The 20,821-nt window shown below is 42.5% G+C and overlaps 1 protein-coding gene across 3 annotated transcripts in view; it reads left to right on the top strand.

Annotated features, from left to right (window-relative positions):
• The window catches only part of tln1 (talin 1), a 75,101-nt gene extending 54,348 nt beyond the window's left edge, over positions 1 to 20,753 (top strand). For all 3 annotated transcript variants that reach the window (XM_068710411.1, XM_068710409.1, XM_068710410.1), the window contains 12 exons: positions 1,931 to 2,114; positions 2,561 to 2,686; positions 3,122 to 3,238; positions 3,465 to 3,650; positions 6,262 to 6,369; positions 11,896 to 12,001; positions 13,948 to 14,072; positions 14,374 to 14,499; positions 15,325 to 15,387; positions 15,473 to 15,655; positions 18,817 to 18,942; positions 19,189 to 20,753. In XM_068710411.1, coding sequence (XP_068566512.1) covers positions 1,931 to 2,114; positions 2,561 to 2,686; positions 3,122 to 3,238; positions 3,465 to 3,650; positions 6,262 to 6,369; positions 11,896 to 12,001; positions 13,948 to 14,072; positions 14,374 to 14,499; positions 15,325 to 15,387; positions 15,473 to 15,655; positions 18,817 to 18,942; positions 19,189 to 19,323 — 1,585 coding nt within the window. In that variant the 3' untranslated portion in view covers positions 19,324 to 20,753. The remainder of the gene's footprint in view (positions 1 to 1,930; positions 2,115 to 2,560; positions 2,687 to 3,121; positions 3,239 to 3,464; positions 3,651 to 6,261; positions 6,370 to 11,895; positions 12,002 to 13,947; positions 14,073 to 14,373; positions 14,500 to 15,324; positions 15,388 to 15,472; positions 15,656 to 18,816; positions 18,943 to 19,188) is intronic.
• Positions 20,754 to 20,821: the final 68 nt, after the last annotated feature.

Here is a 20,821-nt window from a genome sequence, read left to right as displayed (position 1 = left end):
CACATTTTAAATTCTACTTTCATTTTTATTTATGGCACTATAGTGTTGAACTGCAGATGGTTATTGTATGGGTCATTTTGGTCTCAAATATAATTGCGCACTATTACACACATAAAACATGGTGGCCGTTGGATCATCGGCATGTCCAGAAAAGTGAAGATGACTTAAAGAGTCATCATCTCTTCTTGGAAGGATATTTGCGCTGCTGTTTTCATATGTGAACCTCTCCAGGACATAGACTGTGTATAGAGATGGACGCCGCGGCTCCACTTCCTCCCACTGCACAAAAATTAAACCAAAATATCACGGATCTGGGCGCTGCCATCTCACACTGATGATATCATTTGGAGCCAGAGTCTGCATAGTAGTGATTAGGGGATGGAGCCGCAGTATCGAGGTCCCGCCCATACACCTTCTCGACCCAATCACAAGAGGAGCACTGCCACAGCTCATTAGTGTGAGAGCCACCTAGCTGCTGTGCTTAACTGAGGTTAGCACCACAGTAGCTGTTTGTCTAGAATGACACAACAACTAACCATAATGTCTCTATAAATACATGATGCATATTTTATTACACAGACTCTTACGTGTCCATTATGAACAGAGAAAAAAAACATGTGAACACACATCAGCGTGATAAGAACTACCTAACATTTTGTTGGTGGTGAAGTGAACTCTATGCAGCACCTTTTTCTGTATTAACTGAGGCTGTAGGTCATATTAGACTCTAATGTTTTAAAGTCAGCTGGAAGTGACACAGTGTTGTCCTGACTGGATCAGAGTTTATGTATTTTTTCAGTTGTTGGTATGGTGGAGGAGTGTGATCATTTAAATTGTTAATATCTATTGTATATTTTTGGCTTCTTACAGTTGAATATATATAGAAAATATCTATGGTCAGGTATTTGTGTTAATATGGCTAATGAACAAGCCACAAGCCAAGCTGGCTACTTAAATTTCGCAAAGCATCTGTGCAAGAGTGGTAAATGGACTTGTATATCTCTTTTCTAGTCTTCCGACCACTCAGAGCACTTTAACACTACATGTCATCATTCACCCGTTCGCCCAAGGACACATCGACTAGAGGAGCTGGGGGATCGAACCGCCAATCTTCTGATTGAGGGACAAACCGCTCTACCTTTTGAGCCACAGTGTTGATGTATTAGCAAAAATAATATTGATAGCAATTATTTTTCCTATGTCCTTCTGACCAGGCAGGAGAGACAGTTTTCTGTTTTTGACCTGCGTTTTGTGGCATCCGTCAATGTTGGTGGATTTGGCATCTTCTTTTTGCTGTAACTTGATTTCAACTGCAATGCATTGTTGTAGTGATGCTTCTATCTGACTTCTACTGTCCCGATAGTGAAACCTGGTCTTTGGTATCAGCTGATACAGAGTACATAAATTACATTACAGTCATTTGGCAGACGCTTTTATCCAAAGCGACTTACAAAGAGAGTACTGATCAGATACCAGTGTTTAATCAATGAGCGGTATGCCTCACTGTGAGGAAGAGACTTTATGTGTAAGAAAACATCAGGATTCACTTAAACATTGTTTTACTGACTCTGTTGTAAATGTAACAAGAAAATACATAGATATACATTGCTGAATTGTTATCTATAATTTAAATAATATATCTTACACCAACAGAATCTTAAAAATTAACGGAAATTACAATTCAAGTGTAAATCTTTTTAATGCAGCAACAAATTTGTCAAAACGTTGGAGGAATTTAAATCCCAGACTATAATGTATATAGCATATAATTTATTATAATTTAATGGACTAGATCGGCCCCATTGTGTCGGCCTGATAGTGTTATCACTTTCACTATTAAATGCTGTATAATATCATCTGTTATGATATGTCCGTCCCAGTTTCATGTTGCTTATTAAATATGTGACTCTGTGAACCTTTCTGTGTGCAGAGAATACATCCTGAAGACAGCCAAGGCTCTGGTGGAGGACACCAAGCTGCTGGTTTCTGGTGCTGGAGCCAGTCAGGAGAAACTGGCTCAGGCTGCCCAGTCCTCAGTGTGCACCATCACCAAACTGGCTGATGTGGTCAAACTGGGAGCTGCCAGCCTGGGTTCTGAAGACCCAGAGACTCAGGTAGAACAGCAGAAAACATGCCAGCTGTGTTTGTCTTCACTAATACCCTAAACTGAGGAAAAGTGGATGAAAGGCAACATGTAGAAATAGACTTCTAAGTGCAGCTACAAAATGTAAATGTAAATAACAAGCAGATGCATTCTTAAAGAAAATTAATAATAAGAAAAACAATGAGAAGTACAAACAGAACAAAAATAAAAATAAGTAAAAATTGAGATAGAGATCCTCATTTTCTCATGGACAATTTTTTTCCGTTTAGGGAGCAAGCTGGCGTTGAGTTCTATATATCCTTTTCTATATCCTCGATATCCTCTGAAGGACACACCCTCAACACACATCCAGCACACCAACTAGGACACAGCTGCTCCTCTAGGTGTCTAGGTGCACTCACTTCTTTTGTGAGGGCATCACATTAACATGTAAAGTACTGGTTCTGCATTCTACAGGTGGTCCTGATCAATGCAGTGAAAGATGTGGCCAAAGCTCTGGGCAACCTCATCAGCGCCACCAAGGCAGCTGCGGGCAAACCTCATGACGACCCCAGCATGCTGCAGCTGAAGAACTCCGCTAAGGTAAGTCACATGACACAAGATGAAGACGCGCGGAGTGCTGTGCTCCTCCACAGCAGCGCCTCACGTGGGGGTAGGAATCGCTGGGTGAGGTATGAATGTTTGTGGGATTGTGGTATGCACTGGGACCAGGTTTCAGATGCTGCTTGACCAGCAGAGAAGCACTTTTGAAGCTTACCGACATCTTTAATGGAGCACTCGTTAAGGCTCACACTTTGAATCGTATGTTGCATACCGTTGAACCACACTGCATGTTACATAGAGACTTGAAAACAAACATTTCAACAACAGTATCATTTCAGTGCTATGTCTTCTCTCTGGTAATGCTGTGCATTTTGAAAATCACTGTGACATCTATCACTGTACGATGCATCAGTGAGCATTTTCTGTCGCCATCAGTCTGCTCTATAGCCTAATGATGTGACTTGGCTGCTGTAGGTGATGGTGACCAATGTGACATCCCTCCTGAAGACGGTGAAGGCAGTAGAGGATGAAGCCACAAAGGGGACCAGAGCTCTGGAGGCCACAATTGAACACATCAAACAGGAGCTGGCTGTGAGTACTCAAACTCTTCAAATGGACAAGTTGTCAATATATCACTGCCAATATTTTTCTTACCCCAACCAGTAGAAGAAGCTGTACCTAGTACCAACTGAAACAAGAATCCTTCCAGCGAGAAGGATTCCAGTTCAGGGCTCCCCGCTGTAGCATCCACTCCCCTTCGTTGTTGGATAAAAGAACTCATATGGGTTTTAACAGTCCCCTGGTTTTTACCACACAGGTGTTCAACAGCTCTGACCCACCACCAAAGACGACCACGCCAGAGGAGTTCATTCGCATGACTAAAGGCATCACCATGGCAACAGCAAAAGCAGTGGCTGCTGGGAATTCTTGTCGTCAGGAAGACATCATTGCCACGGCCAACCTCAGCAGAAAGGCCATCGCTGAGATGCTGCACTCCTGCAAGGTACACAGCAGATAGAGACACACTCAGCTGTAAAAAATGAAAACAAAGGTATGGTGGGTTTTATCAAAAGTATAACTATGGGATTTAGAAATAACATTTTGACATCAAAGTTACAGTGAAGAACTTTAACTGCTTCTGAACCAGTCTCAGTTTAGTCCTGATCCTCTATATGACCTCCATCAGTAAACGAGACCATCAAAGAGAAGATTGTCTATTTCTATATAGTTATTCTTAATGCTTGTCATTACAGTACATTACATCACAGTCATTTAGCAGATGCTTTTATCCAAAGCGACTTACAATAAGTGTAATCAACATAGGTATTCAAGAGAACTACTAGTCACCAGAAGTCATAAGTGCATCTCCTTGTTTACACAAGCATCTAAGAGCATGAACCAGAGGAAAAGTACAGTGCAGAAACAAGCCAATACGAATACAATAAGTGCATCAGACTAATATGAATACAATAAGTGCAACAAACTAATATGAATACAATAAGTGCAACAAACTAATATGAATACAATAAGGGCTATGTGGAAGGCTCAGGGTAGTACTTTTTGAAGAGGTGAGTTTTCAGCCTGCGCCGAAAGATGGGCAGCGACTCTGCTGTCCTGTCGTCAGTGGGGATTTCATTCCACCACTGTGGGGCCAGGACAAAAAAGCCGTGACCGGGTCAATCGGCCTCAGGGACCTCTGAGCGATGGGGCAACCAATCGCCCCGAGGCAGCAGAGCGAAGTGGTCGGGCGGCGGCGTAGGGCTTGACCATGGCCTGGAGATAGGAAGGAGCTGTTCCTTTCACTGCCCTGTAGGCTAGCACCAGAGTCTTAAACTGGATCCGAGCTCTTACAGTGAGCCAGTGTAGAGAACAGAGAAGGGAAGTTGTGTGGAACAACTTGGGATGATTGAACACCAGACGAGCTGTAGCTTTCTGGACAAGCTCCAGAGGTCTGATGGCCGACGCCGGGGCTCCAGCAATTAGTGAATTGTAGTAGTCAAGGCGGGAGATGACAACAGCCTGGATGAGCACCTGCGCCGTCTCGTCAGTGAGGAAGGGACGAATCCTCCTGATGTTGTAGAGCAGGAATCTGCAGGAGTGTGTAACCAATGTAATGTTTGCTGAGAATGACAGTTGGTCATCCAGGGTCACACCCAGATTCCTCACAGTCCGAGTCGGCATCACCACGGTATCATCAATGGTGATGGACAGGTCTCGGTGCGGGCAACTATTCTAACTTATCAGTCTGGATGTTGAAGTCGCCCAGCAGGATGAGTCATCATGAGTCATCGTCATGGAAGTGCGAGACTAATGTGTCAAGCTCATCCAGGAACTCACCAAGGGGGCCTGGTGGGCGATACACAACAGCAATGTTGAGCTTGACTGGATAAGTGACAGTAACAGCATGAAATTCGAAAGAGGACGGGGAGAACTGTGGAGCAGAGGCAAGAGAGTATTTCCATTTTGGGGAAATTAGCAGGCCAGTACCACCACCTCACCTCGCAGCTCTGGGAGTGTGAGAAAAGGAGTACACATCTGACAGAGCTGCGGGTGTGGTAGTGTTTTCTGGTGTGATCCAGGTCTCAGCTAGAGCAAGAAAGTTGAGGGAGAGCAAGGATGCGTAGCCTAGATGAATTCAGCTTTCGGCACTGCCGACTGGCAATTCCAGAACCCCCCGCTACCACTTGCTCGCCACAAGCTGAGAGAGTAGGATAGATGACATTAGTGGGGTCACGGCACCTGGGAGTGACCCAATGTCTACATGACCACCGGACAGGAATAGGATGCAAACACATAGTAGTACACGCTCGAGAAGTCTTTGCTATCATCGGGTGCCACCGGGTTGGGTCAGATGAAGTCATGCAGGTTCACCAGAAACTCCTTCAGCTCAGACTCCAGGGGGGCCTCCAGCAGAGACCAGTCCACCGTGGACAGACCCAGATCCTCCAGCAGAGACCAGTCCACCGTGGACAGACCCATGTCTGGTTCCACTGCAGCCTATGGCCTGCAGTCGGTGGAGTTGTGTGCTGCTCCAGCAGCAGCACCTCCTTCTCCTCCTCCAGGAGCAGAGCTCGTCCTTACTGCTCCGCCGGTGGGGCCGCCATAATCCTCACAAAATGAGAGTTCCTTGTAACATTAAGATGATGCAGGCATAATTATCGTTACTTATCACCAATCTCTAACTGGACCGTGTGTCTACCACCGCGCTACTTATTGTATCTTTTGATTATAACTCTTTAGCTCACAAATGTTCATAATGTCGGTACTGAATTCTGATTTCTAAACTGCACAGTGGTTTTGAAGACCTACCAGTATGTTTAATCATTATATCATCTGGACCAACTCACCAACTACATTTTGCATTACTGTAGTATTTTTCTCCTATCGTTGGTACAAAGTAACATTGGTATAATATAACATTTCAGTCTGGTTGGTAAACTTTCTTCTCAACTTCTTAATCTTTGTACCAACCCAACCAAAACATTTCACTAATGTCAATTTTCTTACATAAGACCAAATTATTTTGTCTTTATAAGCATTACATTTTGACATGCAAAATGGCCGACATACTGTCAGTGTTAGTTCACTGGATTTCTGTCTGTTTGCCCTCTCAGCAAGCTGCCTACCACCCAGAGGTCAGCAAGGAGGTCCAGATGAGAGCCCTGCGCTTCGGCAATGAATGTGCTTGTGGGTACCTGGGACTGCTGGAGCATGTGCTGGTGGTAAGACTTCTTTACCCACGTTCATGAATACACACACTAACACACACTGTACTATCAGCAGTTAACAGTACTTGAAGAAGCAGAAGTAGCTGAAATGAGGGGATGACTAGAATAAACAGCAGTAGCCACTATGAAGAAAAGTGAAAGAACAAACACTTCATTCAAAAATTCCACAGCAGTATTAAATTACTTCTTTGGCTTTTGGAGGTCCAATTTAAAATACATTGTGACTGAGGATCAGATCATAAACACCCAACAGCAGCCTCAGTAGAGGTGTGGTTTGTAGGAACAGTTTGCGTATACTGCCACGTCAGTTCAACAATACACCGGGTCCCGTCAACAAGACAGAGAAAGGAGGAGGATGAATGACATCACATCATAAAACACCTTTTCCTCATAGTGGACAGGCTCTCAGCAGGTGTGACCTACATTGCACCAGCCCCGTCCTAAGAGTCAGGTGGGGTCTCCAAAGCAAATAGCTCCGTCCTTAAAGCAAAGCAAAGAACTAAATCAAATAAAGAGCTGGAGGATGGTGAAGAGGTGGAGGAAAGAATAAAAAAAGAAAGTACATAATATTACATGTACACAAACATGTTGGTAAGACTTCCATGTCTATAATGTATTATAAACATACTGATAATGCCTTATAATCTGCCTATAACACTGTATAATTATAGTTATAAGCACTTATACATATCCATATTGCTGGACACATTATAGAGCATTTTATAATAACTTATTAGGTCAAGAAGCATAATACTTCATAATTGCTGGTCATTCACTGACATGTGTTTCACATTTAGTGTGTTATAAATCCCACTGTTGAAATGCATAATAATCCTTTTTTATTATAATCATTGTTATAATTTGCCTATACCTCTGGAATTTCATTACTTTACTTAAAGCACCCAATGACCACTAAGAGTAACTTATAATCACTGTTATAATGTATTATAACAGTGATTATAATGCAACTATGGGAATTATAATTAATTGCAACACATGTCAGTGAGTGACACAGACAGTCTGCAGAGATTCCTTGTTTTATAGTTAGATTTTTTTTTTTTTTAAACTGTCCTTGATACAGACTCATTAGTAGTAAATGTGTAGGAGCATGTCTCTGCAGAGCAGTGGGAGGCATTGGCATGCAGTAACTCAACCAGTGACAATAAGTGTGCATATAAGTTTTTAGGAAACATTCGACTGCCCTCTCATCTGCATGCTACACATCCTCTTTCAAAGCCATTGGCCTGTTATTTACTGTAGCTTGATTGATTTTTTTAAATTTAATTTTTCCCAACTGTGAAGACCCGCCCTACTCTGCCTCTGATTGGCTAGTACTCGTCTCCTTCTCCGCTGAGTTTAAGTTTATAGCTGATTACCAATGTTGGTGATCAGGTTAGTTGGATCGATATTTTCAACTCGGACATGGATGTTTTCATCAGGAGGACAGCTTCTTGTGCAGTGCTTGCATACAGAATTAAAATGTCTGATTATGGGAGAGAAATGTTTTTTATTTTTTATTCTGCTTTGCATGTTGCTGACATAGATGGAAAAAAGTAACAGATCTGTTAGAGAATAACATTTTGATGTGATGTCTTAATAAAACTTACTGTTGATAAAGCACACTCATTAACAAGAACATTTAACAACGGCACCTCATATAAAAAAGATGGCCGAACACTGCTCTACAGCGTCTCATAGAAATAGCTGAAACAAACTGCTTCTGAAAATAATGTGTAATACCTTATTCATTTGAACTATAATTGTACTCATTTTGTTCTACTTTCGAGTCAGAAAGTGATTACATTAGCTTCCAAAAGAGAGCACATGGTGAAAAGCCTGAACCTTCACGCTCACATCCTCTGAGTGTTGCTGTATTCACACGCTGATGCTCTGCACCTCACACAGCAGTAGTACTTCCTGTGAGAAGCCACTATGAGCAGTGTTCTTCATACCACTCTGTGATTGGCCCGGCTGTTTTAAGGGTATGCACTGAGTAATGTCTTGACCTGCACACATGACCTTTCTGCTGCTCATTGTAGTAGTGCTTTTAAAATAGAGCCCTAAAAGAGGTATTAAAAAGCAGTGAGAGAAGACACACACCTGTATGGTTGTGTAGGTATGGTCACTGTCTTTATTTTCAGCAGCACCCTGCTCTACTCTTTAACACCTACACACATTAACACCAAGGCCCTGCCCTGTACCACAGCCGCCTGTATCTGTGAACTAGTGGACAGTGTCACTTGAGCAGTGTGGGGGGGGGGGCTTGCTCAGTGGCTCCTCAGTAGTGCTCATAGCTATACATCTCAGGATAAAGTCATTCCACGAGCCCTGGGATCACACTGGAAACCTTCTAGCAATGACTCGACAAGTTTTACATCCCATCAATCCGCAGCCTTAAATGCCACTGAAGAACAAATCTGTTCATCTGTCAGTTGTCTCCAAAATATCTTAAAATGTGCAATCCAACTTGCTTAAGGCTTTTAAAATGTAATTTTGCATTTCCTGTGTTCACAGCATGATGCTGCATGCTGTCGATACAATATCAGCTGTCATGTGTTTGATGACCTCTTTTCTTTCCTTTTCCCATCGCTCTGTCAATGTTCCTTTAAACTTGTGGCTCACTGATGTCGGTGCAAGCCGGTGAGTACGCCACATGAATGACCTGCACAAGTGTGGCGCTGCATTGGTTGAATGCTTCACTGAATACTGAGTACCACAACAATGCTGCGGAGTCCTGTCAGACCTGCTCTGTTTATGGACGGGAGAAAACCTGAGACAGTCAAATCTAATTCTAGCCTAATGTTAGACTCCACAGTCACACTGATTGTCTCTGTTCTGACCATTCAGAGGTGGAAAGACCAGATCACATGCAGGGTTTCAATTACGGGAGGGATTGGGGGTCTGATGGGGTGGGGGCAAACATTTATTATTCTTTTTACCTGTAATTGCAATAAAATATGAAAAATATCAAAGTGGACCGTACCATTTCCTAAGCTTGACGTTAGTGATACAGAGTCATCATTGCAGTGACTCTGTAGGTTCATGTAAGTAGCCAGCTATCTACCTAGCTCCCTTTACACCCTGGAGGACAAGTTGACTCCCTGCATTGCTGGTTTGGTCATTTCCCAGTTGAACACAGTAAAGGGTGTCCCACTCTCCATTTCTGTGCTGTTGTAGAACTGCCTGGCTCAGAGCTGATCAGCCAGGTCATTAAACTACAAACTTTATGTTGCCTCACTAGTTGTGAACCTTAGAATGATTATTATTGTACTCATTCAGCCTAGTATTCCTGCAGTATTCTGATTGAGTTAGTGCCTCTTAAGTGTGAAGGCAGATCTCAATGATAATCAAGGCTGGTCAATCCCTCACTTTACCGTCACATATTCCACCAACGGTGAACGGCGGCTGGAGCCCACACATACACTGTCGATGTGAGCACACACACCCCCCTCGGGTCTTACCAGAGGGTGTGGCATCCCTTCGCACAAAATGTGGTTGGTTCATTCCGCTGAATACAACAGTCCTCCATCTTGTTTCGGGGTGGTCAGCTGTCTGAGGTCATCCACTTTATTGTCCAGGGATCCTGTTTGATGGTCAAATCCTTCTTCTGAGGACTTCTTGTCCATGTTGACCAAAAAGTTGAATCATTAAGAGTTTAGGAAGGCTTAACACAATCCTAGAGAACAGTTGAAATGCCTCTGGGGATAATATCCCTGAAATAAAAACGGGTAGATATTTGTTCTCATTCAGAAGCATCTGTGAATATGAGTAATGTGAGGTCCTGCCCTCTGAAGGTTGGAACAGAACAACATACTGACTTGCTGATCATGTTTTTCTAGACTTGGTGCATGTTGTATTTGTGTAAGACATAAGATTGTCTGATTGGTGGAGCTCAGGTTAAAGTGTGTGTGTGTGTGTGTGTGTGTGTGTGTGTGTGTGTGTGTGTGTGTGTGTGTGTGTGTGTGTGTGTGTCAGTACGTTGGTGTGCAGAATGCGTTTGTGTTTGCCTGTGGCATTTGTTTGGCCCGCTTCATGCGTTCTTGTGCAGTTAGGTCCTCGCCTCTCTCTTTTCATGACAACACATCTGAATAAACTTGAGCTGGGCATGAGCTGAGCCCTGTTAATGCCTTGCACCTGTCACACACTGCTCCAACCTGAATACTGCATGTCCACCTAGGACAGTCTGAGGACACATACCAGAAACCTAAACCCATCTGAGCACCAACAAATCAAACTAGTCTGCCATTATTTTCATTGAATTGTGAGACGGGCCTGTCATTGGTAGAAGTTGACTGTCTCGTTTCCTCCCTGTAATATCAGTCTGTTCACATCGGTATAAAACTCTGGTCACATTGATGCCTCCAAAATCACATAGTTCTACATAATGAATGTAGGTGTGTGAGGCTATAATGTTCTCCTACAGATACAAAGCCTCCTTCAAGTCCAACATGAAGTCTCACTTAATTAATGATGTCCCCACATCGGAAGGGATGAGACTCTCAGCTCTGCCATTGTGTGTTCTCATGATGGAAAACACTGATACAGTAGCAAAAAGTATTTCACTAACAAAGACTAAATAGTAGAGAGGCAATACTTCCTAAAGACTGTGTGTGTGCTTGATACTCAAAGAGGAATAGTTCAGTATGCCCCACTTTAAGGGCACATAGGTTTATTTTCTGACATCACAGTGAGATCTCACCTTCATAGCTACAATTCTGTGTATGCACCTGTCAAAGACAGAAATGCTTACTGTGCACATTATTTTCATCACATTCAGGGAGCTATGCGTACGCTGTCTGTTTATAGATCTCTATCCCTGTGGAACTGGGAGTACTTGGATGGGCCTGATTCCCATCACTTCTCCTGAGAAGTGATGTTTCACTGACTGAGTCTCGTCAGTTTATCATAAATTGATCATATATACCTGTGAAGCATCATTTCCAGTGATCTCACAATCATTCTCAGGTTTAGTTTAAGACACTTATTATATCAGAACAGTTTTAAGAATGAAATGAAAACATCATGAACAGAGAAATACAATGCTGCCTCCAATGTACAAAAAGGTGATAAAATGTATCGCATGAATGGAATTGAAACAGGTTATAGATTGAATTTTAGACTTTAAAACATCAGTGAAATTGGCTTACCACCTAATGAATGGTTTTATTTTTCACTTCTGTCTGCCCGATTTCTCATCTTCACCTTATCATATTACCCCCAGAGCACTCGGAAGTATGTGGGAGGTGTTCCTGTAATCACAAATTCATGTGTGGGAAATGGAATATGTATGGTTTTGTGCGTGCACGTTGTTTCTTCATGGCCACCATGAAGTAGTTAATGTAGTTTCTTTCCCAGTGTCGAGCTGCACACGTGTACACAGATACAACATGCAGTGGAATATTATCGTAGCACAGGATTAGATTCAAGTAAAAATGTTAAGCCTCAGTTATGCAAAAGGAGAATGTAAAAAAAAAAAAAGGTTAAATTAAAGGTTGTGACTTTTTTCCCCGTCACTCGTAGATCATCCAAAAGCCCTCTCATGATCTGAAGCAACAGTTGGCCAACTACTCCAAGCGCGTGGCAGGCTCCGTCACCGAGCTCATCCAGGCTGCCGAGGCCATGAAAGGTATCTTAACCTTTGACTTCTTCAGCAGAATGACAGCAGAACCAAACTGCATTCCTTATGGAGTCTCTTCATGTCTCCATTTACGTTTAATGGTGTCAGAGTTCTTATTGATCCCTCTAAATGGGTCTGGATGTAGCTGACAACACCAACCCCTACAAGACATTGGTCCCCAATAGTGAACTTATATCATGGTAGTAAGATAATTACAAGTGTGATACATATGTTAATGGAATTTAAGAAACTGTACTGATGTACAATATCAAATAAGAAATTACAATAGATGGTTTTTAAGCCGCTTCATAAAAAACAACCTGTGAAAGCATCAAAAAGGGCAGACAGTTCAACTCTGCACTAGACCCGTCTGAAATAGCCCATCATCAGGTCTTATTTAGAGCACTTCATGCAAATGAGCCCTGACAGTAATCTGAAGTAGGATTAGTACTCAATCCCCATAGAGTTCTACAGTTTCACACAGCTCTGTTCTGGGATCCCCCCTCTTAAGAGTCAAGTACAAATTACATTGAACCCAATGTAATTTCATGAATGCATCATCTGTCAAATGGAGGGAAAGTCATCCTCAGACCTTTATATCACAGATTAACGTCCCTCTGCTCCAGTTTAAGAGACATTCTGAACCCTGCTGGACCACCAGTGATTAATGTCCAGTCTTTCCTGTCTCAGTCCCTTCAAACTATTGAAGGGACTAATCATCCTTGAGCCTTCTACTGTGTAAGTAACTGAATGACGTGTAATCACCTGTGGTTAGTAGAGAGGGTCTAATTAATGACAACCTGTAGCTGCAACCTGAAAATCAGATGAACAACAGAAGATATGAAATGCTGCTGAAATTTATACGATTCATTGAAATATCAGCTAAGTAACTTTACACATTTTATTTTTGTAACCAAATAGAGGAGGTCCTGATTTTGATTACTGTATTAGGTTGATGAGCATGATATATTTATATAATGTCAATCATATCCTGGGAATGTGATGCAATCAGAAAGGGCGTTTCACCATCACTTTAAACGACAATATGGAAACCCGGAGTTAGAGTGCTGCTTATATGACAACTTATGTATTTGGCCTTTTGGCAAATCACCTATGGATGCACTGCATATCTATAAGTAAATATGCACTGCATACTTTGCATTACCTAGAATAACATTCAGCTAGAAGACTTTGCAGTTGGACAATAAAAAAAGAGTGAGGAGAGACACAAATGGCTAAGAGCTTAGTGAATCTGGAACAGGATCCAAGTGGAAAGTGCCTATTGGAACTTTATCCCCATGACACTGAAGAACCTGAATGCAAAGTTCTCTAGGGTTTGCTATTAGTCCCCATCCTAACATGTGACCTTGTGTCATTTTATCATGGCAACAGAGACTGTTTGTGATACACTGGGAGCTGTACAGTTAAATAATTACATAAATAATCAATGTTTAGATATTGATGGCTGCTGATTTATGTGGGATGATCTGCTCTCTTTTGCTTTTCTATAATACAGCACACTCTAGGTTATTAGGCCACACTGTGTGTTCATGTTTGATAATCGTGCCGCACAGTGAGGATTGATTATTATGTGCTAATTTTTTAATCTTGACTCGCTCACTAGTACACACTGTTAATTAAAGAAATACTTTCATTAGTAAATAACTAAATGCAAAAATTAAAGCATATCTATTGCCTGTCAACGTCTCTCAACATGGCGACAGCTGAGCCGGCAGCTGCTCTGAATGGTGCTAACAGTGCAAACAACAGCAACAGTGCTGATAGCGCTAAAGGCCCCACTGCGTTTCCAGTGGCTTGCGCTCTGAATATCGTATAGAGAACCTTTAAGTAGCAAAACTCTGAAATCAGTTCTGATACTGTGAGCCATGTTGTCATTACCATTGCACAATATTCAGCTAGTGGAAAATGGTGTTGGGTGTTTGTGTGTGTTGCAGGCACAGAGTGGGTGGACCCTGAGGATCCCACTGTCATCGCAGAGAACGAGCTGTTAGGAGCAGCGGCAGCTATTGAAGCAGCTGCCAAGAAACTGGAGCAGCTGAGGCCCAGGACCAAACCCAAGGTTAGAGGGCTTTTTACAGAGCAGCAGCAGTCCCAGTGTGCCTGTTAACCTGACTGCAGGGTCACATACTGTATGTGTGCTGCACGTCTTCCGGCCTGTTAGCTCCTCACACCATGAATGATGGCTGTCTCACAGGCCTTACCCTCTTAGCATTTTATATGCATCCATTTCTAAGTATTTGTGGACCCCAGATTTTCCTATGCTCTGTTCACTTTTTGTCTGAATGATTGTTCCACAGATCATCGCCGCCCTGTACCACAGTGTGTTTATTGACCGTTGCTTTCCCCTCTCTTGTAAACAGGAGGCAGATGAGAGCTTGAACTTTGAGGAGCAGATTCTGGAGGCAGCCAAGTCCATTGCAGCTGCCACGAGTGCTCTGGTTAAAGCTGCCTCAGCAGCACAGAGGGAGCTGGTGGCTCAAGGGAAGGTACGTCTGAACAATACCAGCAACATTTAAACCCTCCACAGAGAAATGGTTAACTCTGAGTTTCTCTTCATAATTTGCCACAAACAGAGAACCCAGAACATGGTTATATGGTAACACCTTGTAGTACGTTTTGGGAGCACACCTTTCTTCCCACCAGAAACTGCTTACTTTTTCAAACAAGTGTGTTTTAGTAGAAACTTGAGACTGAAACTGGTTGTGGGCTGTCTAGATCAGAAAACATCCAACAAGCCATTCAGATTTGTCTCTCCTTCATTAGAATACACTGCCCACAGGTTGAGAGCTACCTCTGCAAAGGTGAACCATCATTTTCTCACAAGCCAATCAGAGCAGACTGGGCTTTTTGGGGAGGGGCTCTGAAAGAGACAGGAACTAAGACAGTGTTTCAGACAGATATATATATACAGGTACATTCAGCCACATTATGAGAAAGAGAATGTGTTTTTTGAACATTAAAACAAGTAAACATGTTCTAGTAGAAACACTAAATACAAGTATGAAAATTAGCATGACACGTCTCCTTTAAGGGGAACAGACTAATACAATGTGGCACTGATGCATGCAGATTCTGCATGGCCCATTGGGGCAAAATCTACCATATTGGGCTGTGATGCACAAGAGAACCGGAACCCCAGAAATACAGCCCCCTTCCCCCAGACTCTTATCTGCTTTCAGACTGATGGCGATGGTTTCAGCGATTGAATTTTCCCATCCATGTCATTGTTATCCCCTTAGTGAATTGTATCCTTTTGATATCCATGAATGCTGAAGATTGGTGACTCTGAGCCAATTTTCCTGTATTTTCAGGTGGGAGCGATCCAAGCCAATGCGGTAGATGACGGACAGTGGTCTCAGGGGCTGATTTCAGCTGTAAGTCCTCGCCCTCCGGGTTTATTGAGAATGTTTCAAAGTTCTTAGTAAAACATCTTACCGTCGATGTCTTTGACCCCCTCAGGCTCGAATGGTTGCAGCAGCAACCAACAACCTGTGTGAGGCAGCCAACTCTGCGGTGCAGGGGCACGCCAGCGAGGAGAAGCTCATCTCATCAGCCAAGCAGGTGGCAGCCTCCACAGCTCAGCTGTTGGTGGCCTGCAAGGTCAAGGCTGACCAGGACTCCCAGACCATGAAGAGGCTTCAGGTCAGCACTGCATATTAATGCCCATCAAGCTGCTTCACACACGCCCACTTTTGTTTGTTACCCTGGTACCTCAGGACACCAAAAACTGAAAGAACATGAGAGCTCGGTCACCCCTAGAGGTCCAAACATGAAGTCATACTGACTGACAAGTAACTCATTCAGTGGACACTTTTTGAGATGTCATCCTGCAGCATCAGCACTGCATAGACTCACAGAAATCAAAATGCTGCGACTGCCTTTGATGATTTCTCATACTTAAATACTGGCTATACAGAACTTCTACAGGAGTCTCAGAATATTGCTTTCTTAACAGTTTACCCTCAGCAAATGGATTTCATAGTAGATTAGCATTGGTGTTCATGGTAAATCAGATCTCTGCTATCACACAGCTCTGTGGTTAGTCTGCTACACACCACACCAGAAACTACTGGACTGTTCTGATACACAGCAGAGATTGATTATCATCTTTCACCAGCTTGAATGAAACAATTTTAGGGGGTTAGTTTTGAAACCAGTTAGGGCGAAACGTTGCTGGTTTTGATCTGCACATAACTCCTTGACAATAAGAAAGATATAGGATAAAACCACAATCACCATTTGAATTACCTCAGTATTTTGTACAGTACATCATAACTGTCCCCTTCTGCATTAGCTGCCATGGCAACTGAGTTTGTTTGAGCTTGAGTCATTTCTTCTAGACTGAAAAGCCAGAAGTTAGCTCCCTAACCCTCTAATCCTGCTTCGTCAGACTGACATCTGATATTGTCAAATGCATAGTGAGGTCCTCCTCTGCTCTTATGTGTCAGACCTACAGTACCTGCTGAGGGAACAATACTCTCACCACAACATTAGTCGTTCTGCAACAGCTGAGATTGTTGGATAGTCTATTAATAGGCTGCAGTTTGAGTGTTTAGGGTTACAGGTGAGCTGCATGATCGTACAGCTGCTCCATCAGGATTAGTGTGATCTATATTCAGCACAGGTAAGAGCGCCTTTAACACACTGCTGCATTTCAGTACCATGACAGGGCTACTCCACAGGTTTAGTATTGCGTTAACATAAAAGTGAGAGACTCACATGAGACAGATAAAAAGTGAGCAACAGAAGCTGAGATGTCCTGACTTTTAGTCCTTTGTCTGACCAGAGCCAAAAACTCTAGATTCTACATTTCCCATAATACAATCATTAGAATGTTTTTGGTTGACCCTCCCTGCATAGTAATACCTGCATTATTTCAAAGTTGACACCTGCAGTTTGTAACTCAGGCCCTCTGATATCCACGTGAACTTCTAGTGTTCTGAGTTAACCCTGATGACACCACTATGACATCATCAGGATTATTTTGTCAGACACAAGAGACGTGACACTGTTTTAACTCACCGAGGACTGCCCATGACGAGCAACCTCACCTTTATACTGTATGTCAAATTGGTGGAGTGCTCCTTTCTTCTTAAGATGCTGATGATGGCAGTAATGCAGCACAGAGGGGTTGCTGTGACCTTTAAGTGTAACTGATGCAGTTAGTCCCAAGACATAACACAAACTACAAGTATCTCCTGTCACCCCATCCACCCAAAAAGACTATATTTAAGGCTGTGAGCACATCAGCCTGCCCAGGCCATCTCATATTCTCTGATCCAATCAGCAGTGGCTTATCTCCTCCTCTTCTGGGCCTGCAGCTGCCACCACAGTAATTCCCATACATTTATGTGTACAGGAGCTCTGGAAACAATCCACTAGTCCGCCCATGGCACCAGAACTGGAAACATTAGCTCTGATCTATGATTACACCAGCAGCATTTGCTCTCTTCACTCCGCCGCGGGGCTTTTTATGGTTGTATTATCCCGAGTGCTGAGTATTGTACAGTCTCTCTGGGGAAAGGTGGCTGTTTGGACAGTTCCTGATGGGAGCAGCTGGTTTAGTGAAAGAACTGACTTACACACTGAGGTACCAGTGTGTTTGGTACCACCCACAACAATGCAATATTACCTAGCAGCCAACCTGGGAGTGTTAAGATGGTGTTCCAATGAATTTCAAGATGGTAATCCAAATTGTTAGCCTTGTTCCACATTAGATAAATGACAATTAAAGGAAGAATTTGACATATATATGTATGTATATGTGTGTATATATATGTGTGTGTGTGTGTGTGTGTGTATATATATATATTTGTATATATATTTGTATATATACAGTATATAAATAAGAACCCGTTATGGTTACAGTTAGCACCTTTATTTCTAAGAGTGTAGAGATCCACACATGAACAACGACATGTCCATCTGACTTGCAGTAGTGTCCGTTAGCTGTGAGTGAAATGTGAGCTGCGAGGTCACTGGTGTCAACAGCTGTGTTGATTTAAACGGACAAATGAGTGAAAACACGGCTGAAACGAGGCAAGTGTAGACGGTCGGACAGAAACATACTGGAGGAACAGTCCCTCAGACAATGCATTTGACCATTTAACAATGGATTTGATGTGCATTTTTAGAATACCAGCTGCCTCGTTTTATCTCCTGAGACAAACGCTGTGACAGTTTGGTGTGTGGCCTCTGTGTACAGTACAGCTGATGAAGGGAGCTGCACAGTGTTATGTTGTATGTCAGGGCCAGACTAACAGTAACATTCCAGCCAAAGATAAACCAGTAGAGGATTCACAGTGTCTGATTTCAGTCGCTGGAGCCGCAAAAGGAGAAAACTCCTCTTCGTTAGAGCCGAGCTGCCCTATGAGACAAATGTTTGGCTTTGAGTGCAGTTCAGCAGGCTGCTGCTCGTTGCCTTTTACAGTTATTCTCCGGCACTGAGCAGGAAAAAAAACTGTTATGGTTTTCTCTCAGAGCACTGGTGGAGGTTTTCATTGCCTTTCCAGGAATTGCTGTTCACAAGAAGCACAGTTGACGTGTCTGCTGTCTCAAGTCTGCATGAGTCTGTTTCAACATTCACTCAAAGACTAAATCCTGGTCTATGATGAGAGATATATCTATTAACATATCTAAATATTAGAATTCACCTCATCTTCCTTTTATTCTTTTGGTTTTGATCTTAAAGCACTGGCCTTTGACTAGCTTTTAAAAAAACTTTTTCCATGTCAGTTTACTGCTTCCAGTGTCAAGAATGACGCACTCAACCTCATTTTGTTTAATCCCGTGTGTTTCTGCAGGCTGCTGGAAACGCTGTGAAGAGAGCCTCTGATAACCTGGTGAAGGCGGCGCAGAAAGCAGCATTTGATGCTCAGGATGACCAGGCCGTGGTGGTCAAGAGTAAGATGGTGGGAGGCATCGCTCAGGTGAGTCAAAGGTCCAAATATACTGCATGTACATACATACCTACTTTAAGTTAGTACAGATATAAAAGAAAAATAAACAGTTAATTATATATACTTTATGAAAAATATATATATATTTTTTTTTAATAAATAAATGAAAATAGAATTGAACTAAACTGTTTTAACATAACCCTGCTTGGACGCTTAAGTACTAAAGAAATCATACTTGGACAGCAACACACCGGTTACATATGCGTTGTGTTGCAGATCATCGCTGCTCAGGAGGAGATGCTGCGGAAGGAAAGGGAGCTGGACGAGGCCAGGAAGAAGCTGGCCACGATCCGACAGCAGCAGTACAAGTTCCTCCCCTCGGAGCTGCGTGAGGACGGCCAGGAGCAGTGAGGGAGCGCGTGTGCATCAGCAATGCAACAATCATCCGTGGAATGCTCAGGACCTTCCCCCAGCGACATGTAGGGAGAGGAGGCTTCATGTAACATTAGGCAGGCTCTCAATCTGTTTCTGTATTTAATTTTTAAAGTCAAATGATGCCAATGATTATGAATTTTGATAATACAGAAATCCTTATTAAGGTATCTGTGCTTTTGATTATATATGATCAAATACTTTTCAATATATCTGTCTCTTTTTTATCTGGATTACATGTCTTTGTTGTGTACATGTTATGTGGCTTCATAAAATTGCTAAATCCTACCAATAAATTTGGCTCGCCCTTCACTGTTAGAACGTTACTGTTGGATTTTAGAGGTGTGAAGGCGAGCACAATTAAGCTTTCTATGCAAACTATGCAGAATCTATGCAAATGTTCTATGCATGTGTGTGTGTGTGTGTGTGTGTGTGTGTGTGTGTGTGTGTGTGTGTGTGTGTGTGTGTGTGTGTGTGTGTGAGAGAGAGAGAGAGAGAGAGAGAGAGAATGCATGTTTCCAGAGACAAGGTTTCTGAGTTCATTGCGAAGCAGAGGTCTGTGGTGACCTCATTGACAGTGATGATATTCAGTATGTTACTTGTCATACTGTTAAAAGCTGAAATAAGCTTTTAAATGTAATCTTTAAAACTGCTTGATAGGACGAGCAGTTTTAAAGATTACATTTTGAAAAAAAATATTTTGCAACGGAACAAATCGGAGTGGGAACACATTATTTTTCTAAAGATTGAGCTATGAAATGTATTAAAAAGTATCTATGTTAGCAAAAAGTGTGTCAGTATTTGGATGTAAGCAGCTACAGTGTTGAAGCCGGGGTTAGATTAGGATACTTGTTTGTGTAAAGAGTATGAAGCCATATATTTAACCAGACATTTGACATCATATTGACTATTTGTTTAGTGACTTGCTCCAGTAATGTGTCAGCTGTGCCGATATTTGTGCTCAATACTTTCTAAAGGATTCCTCTCCCAGCACAATCCCATGATGCTAGTCTGTTTCCTGTTAGATATGACTCACACTTTATTTCTCATTACCAAGGGCCTAATGTTTGCTCTCTCTCTGGCCCCACTATATTAAGTGCCTTCATAGAATTTATCTAGTATTATAAACTGCTGCCAACCATTTACCCTTGAGACACACTTCATTCATTACTCAGTTGAATAATTTATCAGAGCAGCATCATTTAAGTCCTCCTTTACACCACACACGTCTTTATTTCCTTGACATATTCTTTCACATGGCACAGCTAGAACAGCATGCCTAGTACCACAATGACTGTAATCATGCAAAGCCTTCTTCTTTTGTTCACATTTGACTTTATTACAGCAGCACCACCTCATGGGCACTGTAACAAGAGATTTATATTCAATAAAGCCAGTTTTCAGTGAAACTCTTGACATCCATTTCTTAACACTTTGACACTCACTCTTTCACCCTGTTCACAAGAGGAGCCTCCTC

Source organism: Cebidichthys violaceus, unplaced genomic scaffold (genome assembly GCF_023349555.1).
Source record: "Cebidichthys violaceus isolate CVI_PGR_0920_01 unplaced genomic scaffold, fCebVio1.0.p SCAF_152, whole genome shotgun sequence".
Taxonomy (NCBI): domain Eukaryota; kingdom Metazoa; phylum Chordata; class Actinopteri; order Perciformes; family Stichaeidae; genus Cebidichthys; species Cebidichthys violaceus.
The sequence above is the reverse complement of the archived record's forward strand: the minus strand, read 5'-3'. Positions and strand labels throughout refer to the sequence as shown.